This window comes from Amblyraja radiata, chromosome 33 (assembly GCF_010909765.2).
Source record: "Amblyraja radiata isolate CabotCenter1 chromosome 33, sAmbRad1.1.pri, whole genome shotgun sequence".
NCBI classification, from domain to species: Eukaryota; Metazoa; Chordata; class Chondrichthyes; order Rajiformes; family Rajidae; genus Amblyraja; species Amblyraja radiata.
In genome coordinates this window covers 14,009,117-14,033,652 of record NC_045988.1, presented here as the reverse complement: position 1 = coordinate 14,033,652, position 24,536 = coordinate 14,009,117, and the positions used below count along the sequence as shown (strand labels likewise).

Sequence of the window (24,536 nt, the reverse complement as noted above, 5' to 3'; positions counted from 1 at the left end):
CTTTCTGAATTTCTCAGTTTCCTGTATGGAGTCAAGGAAAGAGATTTCCACCAATCTTTCCACCACCACGCACAAGAAGCACAAGAAGCACTCGATGCAACGAGACCTGGGTGTCATGGTACACCAGTCATTGAAAGTAGGCATGCAGGTGCAGCAGGCAGTGAAGAAAGCGAATGGTATGTTAGCATTCATAGCAAAAGGATTTGAGTATAGGAGCAGGGAGGTTCTACTGCAGTTGTACAGGGTCTTGGTGAGACCACACCTGGAGTATTGTGTACAGTTTTGGTCTCCTAATCTGAGGAAAGACATTCTTGCCGTAGAGGGAGTACAGAGAAGGTTCACCAGACTGATTCCTGGGATGTCAGGACTTTCATATGAAGAAAGACTGGATAGACTCGGCTTGTACTCGCTAGAATTTAGAAGATTGAGGGGGGATCTTATAGAAACTTACAAAATTCTTAAGGGGTTGGACAGGCTAGATGCAGGAAGATTGTTCCCGATGTTGGGGAAGTCCAGAACAAGGGGTCACAGTTTAAGGATAAGGGGGAAATCTTTTAGGACCGAGATGATAAAAAAATGTTCACACAGAGTGGTGAATCTGTGGAATTCTCTGCCACAGAAGGTAGTTGAGGCCAGTTCATTGGCTATATTTAAGAGGGAGTTAGATGTGGCCCTTGTGGCTAAAGGGATCAGGGGGTATGGAGAGAAGGCAGGTACAGGATACTGAGTTGGATGATCAGCCATGATCATATTGAATGGCGGTGCAGGCTCGAAGGGCCGAATGGCATACTCCTGCACCTATTTTCTATGTTTCTATGTCTAAGTGACAAGACAGACACCATTGTATGCAGATGCCGAGAAGTGTGTTCCCCCACTCTCTTCTCCCCAATAGCCTTTGTTCATATGTTATCGAGAAAGTACCAAAAGCATTATGTCACCTAATCACAGACAATCTCTTTGTGCTAGCTCTCCTCTGCATCTCTGTAAGGATACACAGTTCATCTAAATAAAACAGTGAAACTTATTTTGCAGGAGTTGAATGTGAGGAAGCATCGTGTCCATTTAATATCCAGTTGTGAATGCATCATTTCCATGTCTGATTTCTCAGGAAAAAATAAGTAGGACTTAAGGGTAAGGAAAATATAAGCAAATAAATGTCAATAGTCAGTAAGGGGCTTTATTTTTAAACTTTCTGGAAAGGGAGAAACTTCCAAACTAACAGGCCATGGAGAACTTTAATAATAGAGGAGGAGAGGGAAGAGTCTGGGAAGACTATAACCTTGCAAATGGACAGGGAGGGCTTGGAGATTTTATTTATCAGATTGCTTTCATGGATTGGACGGACAGGGGCAGGCATAAATGGCATGACATAATTTTATGTGGTCTTTTGCAAGGCCTTTAACAAGGTTCTGCATGGTAAGCTGCTCTGGAAATTTAGATCTAATGGGATCCAGGGCAAGCCAGTGAATTGGCTCAGATACGAGTAAGGGTTTTAATGGAGGCCTGTGACAAATGGCATGCCGCAGCTATCCGGGCTGAGTCCAATGCTATATACATAAATGATATTGTGGAGAATATCGTTAGCATGGTTAGTGAGTTTGTGAACATTACAAAAAATGGTGCTGTCGAGGACAGTGATGGTTGCCTAAGCTTACAACAGGATCTAAATCAGCTGGGAAAGTGTGACAAAGAATGGCAGATGGAATTTAGTTTTGACAAATACAAACTGTTGCATTTTGGAAAGTTAAATCAGAGCCGGATTTGCAGAGTAAATGACAGGCCCCTGAAGAGTGTAGCAGAATACAGAGACCTAGAGGTACAAGTACATAATTCCCAGAAAATGGCGATACACATAGATATTTGTCAGGCATTGAACACAAGAGTTAGGATATCATATAACAGCTGTACAAGAGATTGGTTAGACGGCATTTAGCGTATTGTGTGCGGTTCTGGCCGCCTAGCTAGATTAAGCAGGAAAAGGTACAGAAAAGCTTCACAAAGATATTACAGTGATTGAAGTGCTAAAGGAGAGACTGGATAGGCCGAGGTTTTTTTTCTCTGGAACTGAGGAGGCTGAGAGGTGACCTTATAAAAGGTATAGAAAATCATGAGGTCCATAGATAAAATTAGCACTCACAACCTTTTTATAAAACTAGAGGGCTTAGTTTCAAATTGAGAGGAGAAAGTCTTAAAGTGCATCTTTTTCACACAGATAGTGATGGGTGTATGGAAAAAGCTTCCAAAAGAAATAGAAGATATGGGTACACTTACAATGTTTAAAATACATGGTTTGGATAGGGTTAAAGGGATATCACCCAACACAGACAAATTGGACTAACTCAGATAGGCAACATGGTTGTCATGGACAAGTTAGGCTGAAGAGGTTGTTTCTCTATTTTATAACTATGATTCTTTAACTATTATCAGCATGATGGACAGTTAATATCACCTTATAGAAGAAACTTTTATATCTCCTTAATTGTAGAAGATTTAAAGATGTACAAAATAATCAATGACATTTATCAGAAGTTAAAATTCTTTCTTCTTAATAAAGTTGCTGAGGCCAACTAAACATAATCCTATCAAAGGTGATGTCAGATGATATATAAAAATGGCATAATTCTAAAAGATCTTAAAGCTGATAGCTCAATTAAAAAATTTAAAACTGAGGTTGATCTTTTCTTGGTTAAGACTATTTAGGTGTACAGAATCAAGGTGGGTAGATAGTGTTAAGGTATAGACTAAACACAATCTCACCAAATGGTCCCTTGAGCGAACTGCAATTTTGGTTACTATGATTTTAGGGATCCCGAATCAATAACGTTGAGAAGAATTAATTATGGAAGGGATTGCAGTTAGAAACAGTTAAACCCAGGGCCGGCGAAGTATCTAATTTAGATATGGTGTTCGGATGCACACTGTTTCTCCCAACCTGTTGAGATGGCCTCTATAGATAACATATATGGTTTGATCTATAACTCAAAACATCACAATTGCATTAGTTTGAGGTTAATACTGCGGTGAACCACATCTAAAATTTAAAATTGCAATAGATAGGATTGAAGGGGAAGGTTAGTGCATCAGTCTTCTGATGCAGTTTATCTCAACACTGCTGTTTTTTTGTAAGCAGAAGGAAGAAGTAAATAACATAATCTAGGTTAACCAGGCCAGACAATAAAATTGCGGTTCACTTTTAAACAGTTGTCTACTAACTACAACATATGACAAGTGAATCGATATTGTGTTATTATGTTGCAATTACAACACTTGAACGCTTGAAAATATTTCCCCTGAAATTGTGTAGATGAAGTTGATAAAGATCCTGGTGTCAACATCTGCCACAGCAACCTAAATCAGCACAGTTGACACAAACTACAATGCAAACAGCCGGAGGGTATTGGAATCTCACTTAAATTTAAATACTATACTTTTAAACTACTTAACTGCCATCAAAGTATTATTAGTACCTTGTCATACAAGGTATATTTTATTATATCTGGTGTAATTTCATTTTATGATCCTACAGAAAAAGAAAGTGGCTGAGTTAAAGCTTCATTAGAAAAGGAATAAGGATCAATTCCATGTCCAGTTGCAGAATTATCCCTTTGAATTTTGACGTCAAAGCAAATTACAAGAATTATTACTGGTCCAGTATTCATACAACTATTCAAGTTTTACAGTGTCCTCCATAATGTTTGGGACAAAGACCCACCATTTATTTATTTGCCTCTGTACTCCACAATTTGAGATTTGTAATAGAAAAAAAATCACATGTGGTTAAAGTGCACATTGTCAGATTTTATTAAAGGATATGTTTATACATTTTGGATTCACCATGTAGAAATTACAGCTGTGTTTATACATAGTCCCCGCATTTCAGGGCACCATAATGTTTGGGACACATGGCTTCACAGGCATTTTTAATTGCTCAGGTATGTTTAATTGCCTCCTTAATGCAGGTATATGAGAGCTCTCAGCACCTAGTCTTTCCTCCAGTCTTTCCATCACCCTTGGAAACTTTTATTGCTGTCTATCAACATGAGGACCAAAGTGGTGCCAATGAAAGTCAAAGAAGCCGTTATGAGACTGAGAAACAAGAATAAAACTGTTAGAGGCATGCCAAACCTTAGGCTTATCAAAATCAACAATTTGGAACATCATTAAGAAGAAAGAGAGTACTGGTGAGTTTACTAATCGCAAAGGGACTGGCAGGTCAAGGAAGACCTCCACAGCTGATGACAGAAGAATTCTCTCTATAATAAAGAAACCCCCCCAAACATCTGTCCGACAGACCAGAAACACTCTTCAGGAATCAGGTGTTGTCAATGACCACTGTCCACAGAAAACTTCATGAACAGAAATACAGAGGCTACACTGCAAGATACAAACCACTGGTAAGCCGCAAAGATAGGATGGCCAGGTTGCAGTTTGCCAAGAAGTACTTAAAAGAGCATTCACAGTTCTGGAAAAAGGTCTTGTGGACAGATGAGATGAAGATTAACTTATATCAGAGTGATGATAACAGCAACGTATGGAGGAGAGAAGGAACTACTCAAGATCCAAAGCATACCACCTCATCTGTGAAACACGGTGGTGGGGGTGTTATGGCCTGGACATGTGTGGCTGCTGAAGGTATTGGCTCACTTATCTTCATTGATGATACAACTGCTGATGGTAGTAGCATAATGAAATCTGAAGTGTATAGACACATCCTATCTGCTCAAGTTCAAACAAATGCATCAAAACTCATTGGCCGGCAGTTCATTTTACTGTAAGATAATGATCCCAAACATACTGCTAAAGTAACAAAGGAGTTTTTCAAAGTTAAAAAATGGTTAATTCTTGTGGCCAACTCAATCACCCGATCTGAACCCAATTGAGCGTGCCTTTTGTATGCTGAAGAGAAAACTGAAGGGGACTAGCCCCCAAAACAAGCATAAACTAAGGATGGCTGCAACACAGGCCTGGCAGAGCATCATCAGTGAAGACATCCAGCAACTGGTGATGTCCATGTATCGCAGACTTCAAGCAGTCATTGTATGCAAAGGATATGCAACAAAATACTAAACATGACTAATTTCATTTACATTTCATTTACCCTGAAATGGGGGGACTATGTATAAACACAGCTGTAATTTTTACATGGTGAAACTAAAATGTGTAAAAACGGCATTTATTTAAAATCTGACAATGTGCACCACATGTGATTTTTTTCTATTTCAAATCTCAAATTGTGCAGTACAGAGGCAAATAAACAAATGATGGGTCTTTGTCTCAAACATTATGGAGGGCACTGTATGTGATGTTCAAGCTTTAATAAGTCAAGAAATTACAAACGTTCTAAAATCCCAACTGTTTAAAAAATCCTTCTTTTGGGAAATCTAGAAAATTGATCTAAAACCATGCATTATATTTATTGCAGTACATAGGATCATCAATCCATTTCCATGCAGGAATAGAAAATGTAGAAAACAAGCTGGTTGCTAAGTGAGGTACGTTAGATTCTGATGTTGATGCTCTGAAGAATTGCCAAAAATTGAAATGTATTTTTTAATTCATGGATGTATGATTGATCCATGCATTTTCACCATTTTCTGCATTTGTTTCAGATTTCCAGCATTTGAACATTATTTATATGATAAAAATAATTCAAAAAGGCTAAATTCTACATTTCTTTCTTAAAAAAAATGTTCTTCCAAGGTTTTGTTTCACATTTTAATTTTACTGAAACTAAATTCTTTCAACGGGCATACTAGAAAACATGTAAAAAATACCATGAGCTGCATAGTATTTTACTATTTAAATACACTAATTCTTTACTCATTGCGAATGATAACAAAGGGCCTCTGGCTGAGTCCTGCCTACAGGACTCTAATGGCTCCAAGCCCACACAAATATTGAATATACATTTGTTTTAGAATGAACGTGAGCCAAAAATGCATTGGCTATTCAGGTGGTTGATGTGGAATATGTAACAGCACAAAAATACAATCAGAAACCACAGTCTATTAAGGAAACGGAAAAGAAAATGCTTACTTTTGAAAGTCGCTTGTGAGACTAGAAGAGACAGAGCATGCACAGAAGAGAACAAAGAAATCACAACATAAAATTGTTTGAAGTGTTAAGAAAGAAAGCACTTAGAAATTGAATTTCAAGCCAAGATGTTAGTGGACTAAAATGTCAAAATACAATATTGCTTCCATTAACTAACTGAGACCATGGAAATCTTTATTTTGAATTATCCTGGGTGCAGTACATTATATTCGTGTGAAACATGCTATACTTAAAATAAAATATTATTCCTGAGATGCTTACAATACTTCAAGACAATCAGTCCAGAGCCCCCATTTTTCACAATGCCACCATTTAACTAAACATGATAAACAGTCAAGTGTTGCTTTTTTGTGCAAAATGGCCATTCCTTCTGTGGGAGAATGGCAGGGTTGGATGGTAATTGGTGATAAAAAGTCCACATATGAATTGGAGCATAGAGGGAATTGGGGTTATGCGGGGAATGCAATTAAAGTCAAATGTCAGATAATGAGTAAGTTATTGAGTGATGGAGCAAGGGGTCACATGTCCTAATCCTACTCTGCTTAAATACTTATGTCCTTTACTACTAAATGACTGTGGGTGCAGACAGTCATTATTTTGTCTTGCTGTCTCCAGATGACAATGGCTCTTGCTGTTAAATCAACTTTCTTTGAATAATTAGATTAAAATAACAAATGTTTGGAAAAGAACTATGAAATTGGTTGGATTTATAATAATTAGCTAACATCAATAGCATTTGTTGCATAATGTTTGATCGGAATCAGTGCTGGTGTTTTCGTAGGTTTATGTAAGAAATAATACCACATTTGATTGGCTTGCAGTTTATTAGGTATATAATTCTAGATTGCAAAATAATTATGTAAACTGTGTTTAAGAAAGAACTGCAGATGCTGGAAAAATCGAAGGTAGACAAAAATGCTAGAGAAACTCAGCGGGTGAGGCAGCATCTATGGAGCGAAGGAATATGTGACGTTTCGGGTCAAGACCCTTCTTCAGACTGATGTAATTTCTTTGGAACATGAATCTTTGTGACAATGTCTCCAGTTTAATGCTAAAATATTTTACCTTAAAAAAAATCAGCAGCAATGTAGAGACCTCCGAGCTCAAAAACATCATGTCATACAGCATGGTAACAGGCCCTTTGACCCAACTTGTCCATGCTGACCAGGATGACCCATCCAGGAATGCCCTGCCAGGGGTTTTGGTGAAGGCAGATATGACAGTGGCATTTAAAAGACACATCTATATGCAGGGAATGGGAGGATGTGGATCATGCGCAGGCAGATGGGATCAATTTATTTTGGCATCATGTTTGACATAGATATTATAGTATGAAATGGCTGTTCCTGTGTTGCATTGTTCTGTGTTTTAAGTGAGACACTTGATTCTCAACACAAATAAAGTTAATTTATACTTCAATTCTCAATGCTGTTAACTATGAAGTAACTATCAATTCATTTCTGTTCTTAGTTGACCATCGAATTATCCTATTCAGGCAGTGTGCAGATCCTATGGCTGAGGGTCAATTATGAATGCTCCTTTAGTCTTTTTCATGTTGGGACAGTACTGAATCAATCTTTTGTCTTTCATACAGCAACTCCTTTAAATAGAAAAGAAACCTCTCAATCACATTGCCCCTTTGATGACCTCAGGATATGCCACAATGTTTTATGATCAAATATGTATTTCTGGAGCCAATGTAGCAGTTAATTTGTACTCAGCAATGACCTACAAAAAGCAATCAATATAATCTGTTTATATGGTCTCTCATGGAATAAACATTAACGAGGCACCAGGAAATTGTACCATTTATGAATAGTACCAAACGATCTTTTCAATCCACTACATGGGACATCAATTTAGAATCTGTTGCTGAAATAATTCACTAGATTGTGTATGGAAATTTCCGGAGCACTTTTTAAAAGTTATATATTTATATCTCCTCCTCTTCTGAAACCACGCAACCTATTCTGGGTGATGATTTCACTGGATGAAGGCCAGTTCTTTACCAGTGCTTGTGTGGAGAATCACAAGCAAATTTATCCTGTCAACACTGAATTAGCACATTTGTACTTTTCATATTGATGGTCAACTATGATATGAAACAAATAGAGTAGATTTCCCTCTTTCTTAGTCTAGGGACACCAGAATCATTTGTAGCATCAATACTTCTACCCAAACTTCAAACTCATTGGTTTAACGTGGTACCTTCCTGATCTATACAGCTCAGCATCACACTAGAGATATGTTTAACTATATTAAAAAAAAAGCAAAACCCACATGCAAAAGCAAGGGCAAAATACAATCAAATTCCACATTAGAAATGCAGGGTAAGTGAACACTGAAGTCACTGCCAGATTGTAACTGACTATGAGAAATTATTGTGTGCAATTGAACTGTAAATATTTCGACACTGCAACAATGACTGCACTTCACAAGAACTCCACTGGATAAAAAAACTATTTTGGACATCTTAAGATCTTGAAAGGTATCGTTCCAAATGTCTCTCTTTTTTGTCCAACATTTTGGAGAAAAATTACAAACATAAGATGGAGAGGGAAGAAGGGATCAATAACAAAAATGATAAAAGCTATCAGAAATGTATTACTGAAATAGAGAACTCAAATAGAATTATGGCAGCTGAAAGATTTCCACAGATTTCCAGGGCATAGCTTTAAGATATTAAGATTTTCACAGATTTCCAAAGATTTCCAGGTAGACAAAAATGCTGGAGAAATGCTGAGGCAGCATCTATGGAGGGAAGGAATAGGTGACGTTTTGGGTCGAGGTCCTCCTTCAGACAGTTAACAAGTTATCCACAGTGTTCAAGATTGTTTATGAAGATTTGTTCCAATGCCCATCTCCGAAATGATGTTACCTTCAAATCATTGAGTTATAGTATTGTACAGCACAGCAATGGGCCTTTCAGCCAAATTTGTTCCGGTCACCTGTGATGCCTGTCTACTCTAAAACTATTTGCCTATATTAGGCCTATATCCATTCAATTTGTCTCTACCAATTCATCAGGCAGCTTATGTAGGAAAGAACTGCTGATTTAAATCGAAGATAGACACAAAATGCTGCAGTAACTCAGCGGGACAGGCAGCAACTCAGGGGAGAAGGGATGGGTGTTGTCTCGGCTCACGACCCGAAACGTCACCCATTCTTTCTCTCAAGAGATGCTGCCTGTCCTGCTGAGTTACTCCAGCAATTTGTGTCTAGCTTATTCCACATAATCACCGCCCTTTGTTTGAAAAATTTGACACTCAGATCTCTTTAAAATGTTTCCCCTCTCACTTTGAAGTTACGCTCTTTAGACTCCCCCAGCCTCGGAAAAAGACTGGCTCTCAACCCCATCTCATAACTTTAGAAACCTCTAAAAGGTTGCCTCCTATGTTCCACTGGAGATAAACCCAGCCTATCCAATTTCTCCCTATGTCCTCCATTCCAGACAGTATCTGATGAAATCCTTCTAACTCTTGCTACCACATCTTTCCTATAATGTGCCAATCAGAATGGTACACAGTACTGCAAGTGCAGTCTGACCAATGTTTCGTTTAGCTGCAACATTACATCCCAACTCTTATACTCAGTGTTGCAACCTATGAATACAAGCATGTCAAATGCCTTCTTAGAACTACCACATCAACCTGTGTCACCTTTTTCAAGGAGCTATGAACATCCACCTAAAGACCTCTCTGTCATTAAAATTCCTGAGGTCCTTGGCATTTACCGTATCATACAATATTCTCCCTAATCCATCCCATGCAAAATGAATTGCCTAATAACTGAAACATTAACTCAGCTTCTTTTGCCTGGCCAATGCATTTGCAGTGTATTGTTTTTAATTGAGATTTGCAATATCTATGGTATTTTACTTTTAAATTAACATTTATAAAGATGATTTACCAAGTTAAAAAGTAATGCTGAGTTATGGAATTCTGACAAGCAATTTTTCTCAGTGCAATGAAATCTGGATTGTTAAGTGACAAAATGATAGTCACACCAGAAGTTCCCACCTTGCTGACATAACATCACAGGTTGAAGACATCACTATCTGCTTTACATCCCAAGCTGTTGGTCTGTCACCCTATTTTCAGTAATGCTTGCTAGGTTCACTCTATAATATCATTATTTAAAGATAGACGCTGGAGTAACACAGTGGGACAGGCAGCATCTTTGGAGAGAAGGAATGGGTAACGTTTAGGGTCGAAACCCTTCTTCAGACTGGTCAGGGGAGTGAGAGGTACATAGGTAAGGCAGTGTATAGCTCAGGAACAACAAAACAAACAGAGATAAAATGTAAAACTGGTTAGAACGGAGAGGGAAAGCAAGGGTTACTTGCCCCCCCACCATTCCTACACTGACCTTTCTGTCGTGAGACTCCTCCATTGTCAGAGTGAGACCCAGCGAAAATTGGAGAAACAGCACCTCATATTTTGCTTGGGCAGCTTACACCCTAGCGGTATGAACATTGACTTCTCGAATTTCAAGTAACCCTTGCTTTCCCTCTCTCGATCACCTTTGCCTTCCCAGTTCGCGGACCAGTCTTTACTGTCTCTGACTACATATTATCTCCTTTTTTGTTGTTGTGACCTTCTCCCAACTAACAATGATCTATTCTACATTTTTCTTGATCTCCACTCCCTTTCTCCTGTTTTCACACCTTACACCTCCTTACATACACTTGCTTATCTATGTACATCCCACTCCCCTGACATCAGTCTGAAGAAGGATCTCGACCCAAAACATCACCCATTCCTTCTCTCCAGACATGCTGCCTGTCCCGCTGAGTTACTCCAGCATTTTGTGCCTATCTTCGAGTTAAACCAGCATCTGCAGTTCCTTCCTACACATCATTATTTAAAGGGGCACTTATAACAATTGAAGGCACACACAACCTCAAACTCAAGATTCTACCTAATCATCTGCATTTGTACAGCACATGAAAGCTTCGATAATTTTTTCCTTACAAACAGCAGATTCATTTCTCGTCATTAGTTTTCCACCACAACTTACACATCTCTCTCAGAAATTCAAGAGTACAATTCATGGCATGGTATTCTCTTTGTATGTTCTAACATACTCCACTTGCTGTAGTATAGGAATGTTGGATTTTAGGAACTATAACCCAAGCTGTTTGGCAGCTGGCAGGTGAATGATATTGGAATAATAGCACTGGTTCATAGTGTTATTTACAAAAAGACAATGTGTGAAATTTCAAACATATATGCTGGCAAGTAAATATCATAATGGAAATGGTGCCGCCATAATTGGCGCATGATATAATATTTCAACAATGTTTTCCATCTTTGTTAAATATCTAGATCAATGTTTTGAAGATTTCATGAAAAGTGCATGTATGTTTAATGTGACCATTATACAATAGGAATTATTGGTAATTGATAACCTTGAGTGATATTTTTTTAAATGACCTTAATGGAAATTTTAGCCACTTTGGCATATTCTTGCCATTATTTATCCAGGTATTTCTGTGCAAATATCCTAAATTACAGAAATATGTGGGTTGTTGCTGGCCCATTGATATTAGCAAGGAACCATTGAGAATGATTAAAGTATACATTTGAGAAATGTGGTTTCTTTTATTTGTTTGAATATATCAAGTGTATGTTGCATATATTGTCTAGTTTATTCTAATATTTTACAGTGTTTGAAGTTTTAAAATTTAAAAACGTAATAATAATCTACTTTTAATGTCCATTTAAGATTTGTGAGAAACTTTCAAACGTTTTATCATCTTTAACCGCCAGGTGCATTTTAAGATTATTTTTAGCTGTATTTTATGGCTCACGCTACTCCGACCCCTGCAAAAAAAGAACCTATCTCTTCATGGAAAAACCTGACAGTATATTTTGGGCCCCATATACAAGGTTAATATATAGGATCACTTCCTGATCAGACATCCAGTCTGGCTAGGATTTCATTTAATTCACGATCCATACTCCAGCAATTAGCACGGGCAGCAGCAAGTTCAGGGCATATTTTCCAGCAATTGGACTGAGCGGAAGCCTCTCTCACCTCATAAGGAGCTCTGCCTGAATCCAAATGTAACCCATTAATGACTAACACCTTCCACATCACCCTAAACTAGATCTGACTTAAATCAATCGAACAAAGTATCAAATACCTGAGGAGATGGAGAGTATGGAGCAGTCACATGAACTGATTACACAATACAACAGTTCATGAACATTACATTCTGCCTTGAGAACCTCAAGAGTGCAACATGCACAATGTATTGTGGCTGATTTTACAGTCAGTGGGGAGCCAACAATGCTTGCTAATGAAAATAGTTAAAAATATTAAAATGTTGGAGGAATTGTGGATTTTATTCAGTGATTGCTCTCTGGTGAAGCCTTCTACATTTTAAGGAGATAATTCCACGCATAAAATATGAAGGAAATGTTGCAGTCAGAGAAGTCATACTAAGTCTTAAATATTTTCAAAACATTCTCAATGTTTCAAAAACTTTTGAAACACTTAACAAAAAAATGAAGTTTGAAAAGATTAAGAGCAATTAAATTGTCTTGTGGTATGGTATTACAGAAATCCTATCATAAATGATGTCAGCAAAGCAGTGGTCAAAAGCCAATGTGATAGTGTCACAGTTACACTTAATCCCCTCTCACTTGATATGCACATACATGACTTTCTTGTATGAATCAGATTATAGACTGTCATGAGGATATAGACTGACATTCCTTTTCCTAATCCAGTCATTCTGAAGTAAAATGTAACCCAAATACTGCCAGAGGTCTGAGATTAACCTAAGACATTCCAATTCTCATGATCCAGCCGCCTTTAAACAGTCTAATATGTGCAAATGAAATGAGTTAGCGGTCAAGCCTACGTCCCCAAAGTCTGGAAATTAGTGAGGTGAAGAAAGCAAACTCCACGATAGAAAGCTCATTGTAAATTATCAGTTTGCAACAAAACAACTTATTGCAGACAAGATTAACAAAATGATTTAGTTTTCACATGAACACAAGTACAGCACCCAAAAGAAACATCCATGAACAAAATAACAATTACAAAATAAAAATGTTTAAAATATTTAATGACATTTTTAAATAATCATGATTTAAAATATGTCTGACTACATTTATTCCAGCCTTTATAATGTAGGTATTCTGTTTCCTGGAATGATTTTTTTAAACTTTCAGCAGATTTCTTTGTTGCTAAATAATGGGCGTGCAATACTGATACAAAGGTCAAGAAAATTTCTTTAGAGCATATTGCCATTCCCAACCAAATCCTCTTTCATGACCACGAAACTCAACTCACCTTGGAGTTCTTGCTGCTTCGACCAGACTGGGAGGAATAGTTTCGCTGGATACCCTGTTCCGGGGTGGAAGGTGATTTGTCTGAGGAATGATCCGACCCCTTTTCCACCATGTTCTCACCCTCTAGACTCTGAGGTGTCGGGGATCTTGATCGCTTCCTCAGGATGGGTGAGCAGGCTGGGGTGCTCCGAGCAGAATTACTGGCAGTGCTGATGAGAAAAGAGAGAATCTGATTAGAAATTCTCAGAGCTGCAAGAGTTTAGCCACTTGAAGACCTTGTGCCAACACTTCTTTTCAGTTGTTAATCAGTTTAAAATTCCTTCCACAGGGGATTATCACATTTCTGACCTGTATTTTTCCAAAAGCAAACCAATTGGCACTGATGCATTACAATGCGGAGAACTATATTCTGCACTCTGTATCTTCCCCTTTTCTCTATCTATTGTTCGAGTTTGGATTGATTTTATTCATGTATAGTTTATTGGACCTGTTTGGATAGCATACAAAACAAAGCTTTTTACTGCAACTTGGCACATATGACAATAATAAACCTATACCTAAACTTCACGGCTGGTCATTGCCCAATATCCCAGCAGAGCTCACTCAAAATGAATAGGAACTCCTATCTTACTTTTATCTTCTCAAATGACCTGTTTTGTATTGCTAATTAGATCAACAAAATCACGTGAAAGTAAGCATGCAGGTACAGCAGGCAGTGAAGAAAGCCTTCATTGCGAGAGGATTTGAGTTTAGGAGCAAGGAGGTCCTACTGCAGTTGTACAGGGCCCTGATGAGACCGCATTTGGAGTATTGTGTGTAATTTTGATCTCCTAATTTGAGGAAGGACATTAATGCTATTGAGGGAATGCAGCGTAGATTCACCAGGTTAATTCCCGGGATGGCGGAACTGACATATGATGATAGAATAAATCGACTAGGCATGTATTCACTGGAATTTAGAAGGATGAGAGGATATCTTATAGAAACATATACAATTCTTAAAGGATTGGACAGGCTAGATGCAGGAAAAATGTTCCCGATGTTGGGGGAATTCAGAACCAGGGGTCACAGTTTAAGAATAAGGGGTGGACCAGTTAGGACTGATGTGAGGAAAAATGTCTTCACCCAGAGAGTTGTGAATCTGTGGAATTATCTGCCTCAGAAGGCAGTGGAGGCCAATTGGATGTTTTCAAAAGAGAGTTAGATTTAGCTCTTAGGGCTAAAGGAATCAAGGGATATGAGGAAAAGGCAGGAACGGGGTACTGATTTTAGATGATCAGCCATGATCATATTGAATGGCGGTGCTAGCTCAAAGGGCCTGCTACTGCACCTATTTTTATATGTTTCTAAGCAACAAATTTCAAATCAAGCAAAACACAAAGTGCTGGAGGAACTCGGCGGGTCAGGAAACATCTGTCCAGGCAAGAGACAGACGATATTTTGTCTTGGAACACTTCAAACCCATGAAGCAGGGGGGAGAAAACTCGTAATGAGAAGAGGGGGTGGGGAAAAGCCTGGCAAGTGGTAGGCAGAATAACGTGAGGGGAGTTTGATTGGAAGATGGTTGGAGTAAGTGACAAAGGCTAGAGGTGAAATGGAGACAAAAGCGTGTCAGATAAAGAGAGAAGAGGAGGCAGCAAGTCCAGGCCAGAACATGATCATGTTGAGCAAAACGGTCTGGACTTCAAATCTTCCTGGCCTGTGCAGTTCATCATCTGAGCGAATGAACCTAATCCAACGGAAAAAATGAACTTATCCCCTATTGCACCACTTTTTCCAGTGGCAAAATATTTACAGCAACTCCACCGGCACAATGACAAATTAAGCACTGTTGCAAAAGAAAAACCTTTCATTGTATAAAATACATCACAGTGAGCAAAGTGCAGCCTATAAAACAGCCTCAGAATTTTAAGGCATTACATTAACAATTTGAAATCATCTCTCAGACAATATTGAACTCAATTGCTAAACAAAAATAAAAGAAAATTTAAGAACTTAATCAATTCGACAATCTTTTAAACGTATATACCATGAATTCTGACAGACCTCCATTTAGGAAGTCCACACTTAGACAGCTGAAGCAAATTTCCACAAATACAATTTGATTGGAAGGGAAGTAAAACCAGCCACACCAATTACATGTTAATAGATTGTGTTTCAGGAGCCACTTCAAATAATTGTTTATGCATGAAAAGTATTGTTGTCAAGATTCTGGTTTCCCAACACAAGAAAGTAATCTAATACGCAGTCTTTTTACAAATACCTGTAGTACTCACTCAAATCTAAGATTGTGTCCCAAGAACACTGCATTTGATGGTAATTTTAAGAAGTGGAGTTTCTAATGCAAGACTGTGGTTAGTCACTCTCAACAATATGTTAAAAAGGTTGTAAGCTGTGGCTATAGTAAACGCAGGGTGACATTGTAACAATTCAGTGTGAGCTACTGCTGGGTGGGGAAAACTTAAGAGTAGGAAGAACCATGGGTTAGGGAGGAAGGTGTTGAAATAAATCATAAAATACCAAGACAAATCAGTTTTCAAAACAATAATCACGAGGATACATATCTGTATCCAATCCATTGTTGTGAAAGCGGTATGAACATCGACACCTCCAATTTCAGGTAGTCCTTGCTTTCTCCCTGCTTCTCCTCCCCCTTCCCAGCTCTCCCACATAGCCTATTGTCTCCGCATCTTCCTTTCTTTTTCCTCGCCTCCCCCACTCCCCGACATCAGTCTGAGGAGGGTCTCGACCCGAAACGTTGCCTACTCCTTTTCTCCATAGATGTTGCCTCATCCGTTGTGTTTCTCCAGCATTTTCTGTCTACTTTCGATTTTTCCAGCATCTGCAGTTCCTTCTGAAACATTGTTGTGAAAATGTGCTTACCCTTTCTTTACTAATAAACGTTAACGAAAAGTGTCAATTATTTAAGTATAAAGAAAGGATTGTGCAGGAATAAACACAATTTTGTGGCAGCAAACTTTGGAGTATTTATTGGCCTGTTCTTGATCTCAGTCACGCACTATAGAGATGGATGACTCTTGAAAGGTGTTATCTTCAATAGCTTTCAATTTCTAGGCCCCCATTTGCTCATGTTTACCAGGGACGTTCAGTCCCTTTACACCTCCATCCCCCACCAGGACGGTCTTGAGGCCCTTGAAGGACCCTACTTAAGACTCTCAGTCCAAAACTGGGCCTGGAATCCAGGTGAGTTGGCGGCCCCGGTCTGCTGGTGGCCAGGGGAGAGGTGAAGATCTGCAGAGTCAATGGTTACAGTGGTTATGGTGGCTGGAATACAGGTCAGGGTCAGCGGCGGTGGCAGGCACAGCCTGTCCGCAGTAGGGGAGGTGGTGCAGGCCAGGGATGGCGTGGGCAGCCGGGGCTGTAAGTGGTAGGGGAGGCAGTGCCAGCCATGGGTCGGCAGCAATTGGCATGTCTGCCCTCTACAACCAAAATCTGTTATAAAGAAGTCCATTAAAATAAGGGTTTACTGTACATCCTCCCACCTTGCCTCTTGCTAAGATGCTATCCCCCTACTCTCAATTTTCCAGTCTCCACCACATCTGCTCCAAAGATGAGGCTTTCCATTCGAGGAAATCTGAGGTGTCCTCTTTCTTGAGTAAATGTGGCTGTCATGGATGGATCCCTTACCCACTTCTCCTTAATTCTGCTCCCGCTCCCCCTCCCTCCCAGATGAAACAAGGATAGAGTTCCCCTTGTCCTCACCTTTCATCCCACCAGGCTCCGCACCCAACACATCATTCTTCGACATTTCCATCACCTCTAACGTGATCACCACAGTCACATGATTAAGTAGTTTAGCACGTTGTGTCTTTCTTCTGAAGATGGTGTTATTTTCCAGGCAAAAACTGGGAAATCACAGATCTCTTCATTTTAATTAATCTAACTAGCAATCTGGTCCTAATACTGCTAGTCACTACCTCCAGCCTTCTGGCACAATTGAACCACAACTTTCATTCAAGATCAAAGTGAAGTGATTAAAAGAGAAAAGCTTGAAGCATAACAGATTTTCAGAAGGCCTGCTTGTGTTTCAACTTAGTAAGACCACAGGTTAGCAAAACAGTTGGTTGTGCTTGTTTCTGAGCCAAAAACATCAACTAGTACATTGTCAAAATAGTAATATAATTTAGAGTTGTACAATTAATAATAGTCTGAATAACTTTGGCATAGATCCAAAATTAACTTAGAATAATAACATTAATTTAGAATAATACAATTAATAATAGTCTGAATAACCTTGGCGTAGATCCAAAATTAACAAATACCACCTCTTCTTCAAAGTGAAAATACCATAAATAACAGAACTGAATTGTTGATTAAGTATGAAGTATTAGGGCATAAGATGAATTATACTGAAATAATAAGTTCAAGTTCACATTTATTGTCACGTGCACCAATTGCTACAGTGATTTTTGAGTTACCGTACAGCAATACGAATAAAAAGAACACATTACACAATAGAATTTAACATAAACAATAATGAGATACACACACACATTTTTTTGATACTGTAGTTCTGATGACTGAAAGTATACCTGATAAAAAGATGTTGCCCTCCTGACAAGTTTCTCCATCTATATTGATAGTACAATTCAATTTACAATTACAATTCAATACAATTACAATTGTACGATAGTACTAGTCCAGATCACATTAGCAGCGCTATTTATTATCATTTTTAAAAATTGTTTGAATAGGAGAGGGAACTGATCAACTAACTTGTTAACATCTAGGAAATTTTTCAACTTACTCTCACAAAGAATAAGATATCTGTAATGTGAAGCCTGGGTATATGGAAATACATTCATTCTTTGCAAGTCACTTATGTGCCCTTTTGTTGCCTTAAGATTACAATGAGTTCACAGCCAGCATATTGGCACTTTGTGAGATGATCAAGTGATTTCTGGCACCTGATTGTGTCACTCTAAGCAACATGACTAGATTAAAAATATATATTTTAAATAGATATGACAAATCTGTGCAAATGAACCACTCATTCATACTGGCTAAACTTCTTCAAGTATAGTGAAGAATTATTAAGATATAATATCCAAAGACATAAGCACTGTGGACCACTACACCACTTGAAACAGATATATTTTTAGTCTAGTTTAGAGATACTGCACGGAAACAGGCCCTTCAGCCCACCGAGTCTGCACCGACTAACGGTCCCCGCACATTAACACTATCCTACACACATTAAGGACAATTTACACTTACACCAAGCCAAATAATGTACAAACCTGTACATCTTTGGAATGTGAGAGGAAACCGAAGATCTCAGAGAAAACCAATGCAGTCATGAGAACAAACTCCGCACTGAGAGCGCCCATAGACAGGATCGAACACGGGTCTCTGAATAAGCAAATATCAACATATCTGTTTTCAAGCCATTTTTTTGATAGGTGGCACTCCGTCTACAAACCAGCAAATTTGATGGAGTTTAGCAAAATATAGCAGCAGTGTATGTCAAGTGGTCCAAAGTACTTCCTTCATGACACATTCTATCCTGAAGATTCTCCACTTTATTTGGAGAAGTTTAAAGGCATAAAAATCCACTAGTGTGCCTGAAAGAAAAATATTCAGGCATCCTAAACCTAGACTCTAAGCAGATGCATTTTACAGAACTAAAAAGTAGTTAAAAAGTACTACAGTGCAATTCACAATTGGTAATACAATTCAAAGGAGGGAAGTGCAAGCATAAAATGGAAATTGAGGGCTATTAATGCCTTGATTGGGCTATCATCCATTCCTACACCAGATCATTTGCATCTCTGTGACCTGGTCTGCTACATTTGACCTGTAACTAAATAGCTTTGATGCTGGTGCCAATATGCAAATATTCCACTTCTTACACCGCTATTCTGCACGAGTTTGAACCACATAAAAGCAAGTTGGAAAAAACACGTTTTATGATTCTTGAATGTAATTCTTCACAACTAATGAACACTGTACTGTTTTACAGTTCACAGCTGAAACATGTTTGCCTTGGCTTGAATGTGCCGTACATGGTGTATAAAGTACACACTGTATGAATAGTACCTAAAAATAGCTTTATTCATTAGCTTGTTGTCAACGTACTCTTGGCTCATTATGGAAATCCATAATGTAAAAGCGTGACCTTGCAGCTTTGTCAATTCTCTTTTGTTCCGAGTTCAATTATATTCTTTTCGGAACAAATGGAAACAAAATTAAAATGACTGGATCCAGCTCAAGTGAATATCTTGCACAGTCTGTTAATCTACATAAACCTTTTATGTACAAAACCGTTCTATCCAAATGAACCACTTTAATTAATGCCTACATTCATCTCCTTTGCCGGAAGTGAATGACTTCGCATCCATGTTTTTAAACTAAAAAGCAGCTTTCAATTCCATGAAGATATATTCAACTGTACACATATCTGTACAGGAATACCATACAGAAGTGTCCATTTACCAAAAGTCTTACTATGCAGAAGTTAGCAAGTGAAACCATATAAAGGAAGATTCCAACCTAATTCATAACGGAAGAGAAATCCAAATCAACATCAACCATTGTGAATCTGAACATGGAACAACAGCATCAGAAACCCGATGGCAAAAACAGTGCCAATGAAGTGTGTGGTGAAAGAACCAACTTTATCCATCCGGCATGGACTCATTTAATCAGGCGTTTTTCTGAATCTACAATAATTGTCCTAAATGGCCAAGAAGTTAGTGGTGAGATATTCTCACCAACAGCCGTGGCGATATACCCACAATGCTGTCAAGGAGATATTTCCAAACAGTACATTTCGCAGAGAAGGAATGGTAATGCATTTCCAAGATAGGATGGTGTACAATTTAGAATGGGACATGCAAGTGGTGGTGGTGTTCTCATGTACATGAAGCTGCAGCTTTGCATGGCTCTACAGGGCATGGATTCATGGATCTGTGAGGTGCAGGCAGAGTGACGAGGGGGTGCATTTTCTAGACAATACACATTGCTGCCATTGTTTCCTGGAGACAGATGTGGAACCAATCAAGCATGCTGCTTTGTCCAAGATGATGTTAAACTTCTTGAGTATTGGTTGGGGCCATACTCATCCAGGCAAGTGGAGAGAACTCTATGACATTCATCATTTATGTTTTTTTATTTGCCAGAAAGCCGAAGTGTCAGGAGATTAGTCACACAGTACAGGATATCCAGACTTTACCTGCTTGTGCAGCCACAGTATTTATGCTGGCCCAGTTGAGTTTTTGGTCAATAATGATCTCAGGATTGTTGTGATACAGGACTCGTCGATGGTAATGCCAGTGATAATGAACAATAAGTGGTCAGGCAATTTCATTTTGCGAATGGTCCTTCCAATGCATGAATGTTATTTGCCACATTGACCCAGTGCCTAGGCATTTCCTAGATCATGCTGTTTTCAGTCATGATCTGACTCATTTTGTGAGGAGTTGCATAAAGACATGAATAGTGTGCAATCATCAGCAAATATCCTCATTTCAGACATTATGATGGCAAATATTGAAGAAGCAGTTGAAGATAATTGGACTGAGGACCTTTTCCTGAGGAACACCTGCAGTAATATCCTGAACCTGGGTTGATTAACCTCCAACAACCGCCTCAAACATCTTATTGTGTGTGAATTATAACTCCCATCATTTCAGTGTTTGCCCTTTTATTCCCAGACTACAATTTCACCATGGTGTTACCTGGTCAAATACTGCTTTAATGTCATTCTCACCTCACTTCTGGAATTAGGCAGAATAAAAATGAGTGGCTCTGGCAAAAATCAAGCTGGGAAATGGCAAACAGATTATTGGCAAGTTAATACAACTTTATTGCATTGTTGATGACACCCACTGTCACTTTGCTAATGATTTGAGGGGAAGCTGAATAGCCAGATTACATTTGTCCTGCTCTTCGTGAACAGGACACAAAATCAATGTTCCACATTGCCTGCAGAGGTCAGTGTTGTATCTCACTGGAATAACATGGCCAGAGGTCTGGCCTGTTCGTGAGCACAGGCCTAGAGTGTTACATCAGTGATAAAAACAAAATGCTGGAGGTACACAGTGGGTTAAGAGGCACCTATGGAGATACGGGTGGGTTTAAACTAAAACATGGGGGGGGGGTTGAATTAACGTGGACGCGAATCTGTGCAGCTAACGGGAAAGAGAGTGTAGAAAAGGTCACGTTCAAACTAACAGGGCAGGGGGATGGGACCCAATGCATGGAGATAGAGGGCCATAAAAGGAGGATAGAAGCAAAAGGTAGAAGGGAGATAAGAAAAACGAACCTGAAAGCATTGTGCCTTAATGCAAGGAGCATTAGAAATAAGGTGGATGAATTGAATGCGCAGTTAGTAGTTAAGGGATATGATATAGTTGGAATTACAGAGACATGGCTACAGGTTGACCAAGGCTGGGAGATAAACATGCACGTGTATTTGAAATTCAGGAAGGATAGACAGAAAGAAAGATGAGGACGGGTGGCATTGCTGGTTAAAGAGGAGATTAATGCAATGACAAGGAGAGACATTAGCTTGGATGCTGTAGAATCAGTATGGGTAAAACTGCAAAATAGCCAAGGGCAGAAAACGCTTGATGGAGTGGTATACAGACCACCAAACAGCAGTAGGGAGATTGGGGATAGCATCAAGCAGGAAATTAGGGATGCGTGTAGCAAAGGTACAGCAGTTATCATGGGTGACTTGAACCTACATATAGGGTGATTTCACGAAAGGTCACTGGATCATGGATCCTCACCCACGTGACCGCAAAATCCAACTGGGGTACAAGCGTCACTTCCGTACATGTTATTGATGCTGAAAACGCGCACTTTCACACTCGTTAAAAACCGCGAAAACGGCCCATTTTTGAGCTGTAAATAACTGTGCCAGTCGGGGTGACCGTGAGACACAGTTATCTTACTTTACAGTCCAGAAGATAGATAAAAACGAAGGTAAATACAAGAGGGAGCTGAAGGGGCAACAACAGCGGAAGTGGTTAGCGGACATTCGCCGTGGAGATATAAAGATCGAAAATATCGGGAATTATCGCGTTTGCTCGCTGCATTTCATCAAAAGTAAGGCATTATTGACGTTTTATCTTTATTCATTTGTTATATGAAAAGTTTTAAAAGTGAAAAATCAGTCAGTAAAATTGCAAAATCGCCCATGGTTCTCAGGTGGGTTTTAACATGCAAAATGAAAACGCTTCTGAAGCTCCATTTACCATTTAAATAATCGTAAACTATCAATGCGTTTTGAAATAAATTTTACTCAGATGCAAGCTAAGGAATGGGATAATTGTCAGCTGTTAATTGGACAAAATCAGGACATTTTATTATTATTATCCAATTAACAGCTGACAATTATCTCATTCCTTAGCTTGCATCTGAGTAAAATATATTTCAAAACGCATTTATGGTTTACAATTATTTAAATGGTAAATGTAGCTTCAGAAGCGTTTTCATTTTGCATGTTAAAACCCACCTGAGAACCATGGGCGATTTTGCAATTTTAATGATGGATTTTTCACTTTTAAAACTTTTCATATAAGATGAATAAAGATAAAACGTCAATAATGCCTTACTTTTGATGAAATGCAGCGAGCAAACGCGATAATTCCCGATATTTTCGATCTTTATATCTCCACGGCGAATGTCCGCTAACCACTTCCGCTGTTGTTGCCCCTTCAGCTCCCTCTTGTATTTACCTTAGTTTTTATCTATCTTCTGGACTGTAAAGTAAGATAACTGTGTCTCACGGTCACCCCGACTGGCACAGTTATTTACAGCTCAAAAACAGGCCGTTTTCGCGGTTTTTAACGGGTGTGAAAGTGCGCGTTTTCAGCATCAATAACATGTACGGAAGTGACGCTTGTACCCCAGTTGGATTTTTGCGGTCACGTGGGTGAGGATCTATGATCCAGTGACCTTTCGTGAAATCACCCTATAGATTGGGCCAACCAGATCAGAAACACTCTTCAGGAGTCAGATGTGGATTTGTCAATGACCACTGTTCGCGGAAGACTTCATGAACAGAAATAGAGGCAAACCACTGGTGAGCCACAAAAATAGGATGGGCAGGTTACAGTTCGCCAAGAAGTACTTAAAAGGGTAACCAAAGTGCAGCAAAAAAGGTCTTGTGGACATATGAGACAAAGATTAACATATCAGAGTGATGGCAAGACTAGGTGGAAGAAAGACTAGGTGCTCAGAGCTCTCTTATACCTGCATTAAGGAGGTAATTAAACACAACGGAACAATTACCAACACCTGTGAATCCTTGTGTCCGAATCATTATGGTGCCTTGAAATGGGGGGGGGACACTATGTATAAACACAGCTGTCATTTCTACATGGTAAAACCAAAATGTATAAAAATTGCCTTTATTAAAATCTGACAATGTGCACTTTAACCACGTGAGTTTTTCTATTACAAATCTTCAACTGTGGAGTACAGAGACAAATAAATAAATGATGCGTCTTTGTCCCAAACATTATGGAGGGCACTGTATGTATAAACACTGCTATCATTTCCATATGGTGAAACCAAAATGTATCAAAATAGCCTTTATTAAAATCTGACAATGTGCAATTCAATCACATGTGATATTTTCTCTATTAAAATCTCAAATTGTGGTGTACAGAGGCAAATAAATAAAAGATGGGTCATTGTCCCAAAATTCTGGAGGGCACTGTACAAGGCCACCGAGCCATTCACCTATATCCCATTGTGGGCAATAGATGATGTCTGTGGAACTGATGCGTTACAATGCTTAGAACTGTATTTTGAAGTTTATATCTTCAAGTGCTCTATCTATTGTACTTGAGTTTGACGATTGTATATCTCATCTATTTGGATAGAAGGCAAAACAAAGTTTTAACTGTAATTCGATACATGTGAAAATAATAAACTAAACTCGGGTTCTTTGAGGTCAAATCAGTCTACCACCACTTTACTACTCAAGTAAGACCAGCCTTTTAAATTTTCACACATTACTGATTTATAAAACTTGATTTCCTATTGATTGTTATACAATGTATTCAGAAAGCATTCAGACCACTTCACTTTTTCCACATTTTGTTATGTTACATACAGCCTTATTCTAAAATGGATTAAATTCATTTTTTTAATCATCAATCTATATACAATACCCCATAATACAAAAGCAAAAACAGGTGT

The 24,536-nt window shown here is 38.7% G+C and overlaps 1 protein-coding gene across 11 annotated transcripts in view; it reads right to left on the bottom strand.

Annotated features, from left to right (window-relative positions):
* gramd1b (GRAM domain containing 1B) overlaps positions 1 to 24,536 on the bottom strand; it is a 406,068-nt gene that overhangs the window by 89,652 nt on the left and 291,880 nt on the right. For all 11 annotated transcript variants that reach the window (XM_033049646.1, XM_033049640.1, XM_033049641.1 and 8 more), the window contains one exon: positions 13,360 to 13,567. In XM_033049646.1, the coding sequence (XP_032905537.1) occupies positions 13,360 to 13,567 (208 nt within the window). The remainder of the gene's footprint in view (positions 1 to 13,359; positions 13,568 to 24,536) is intronic.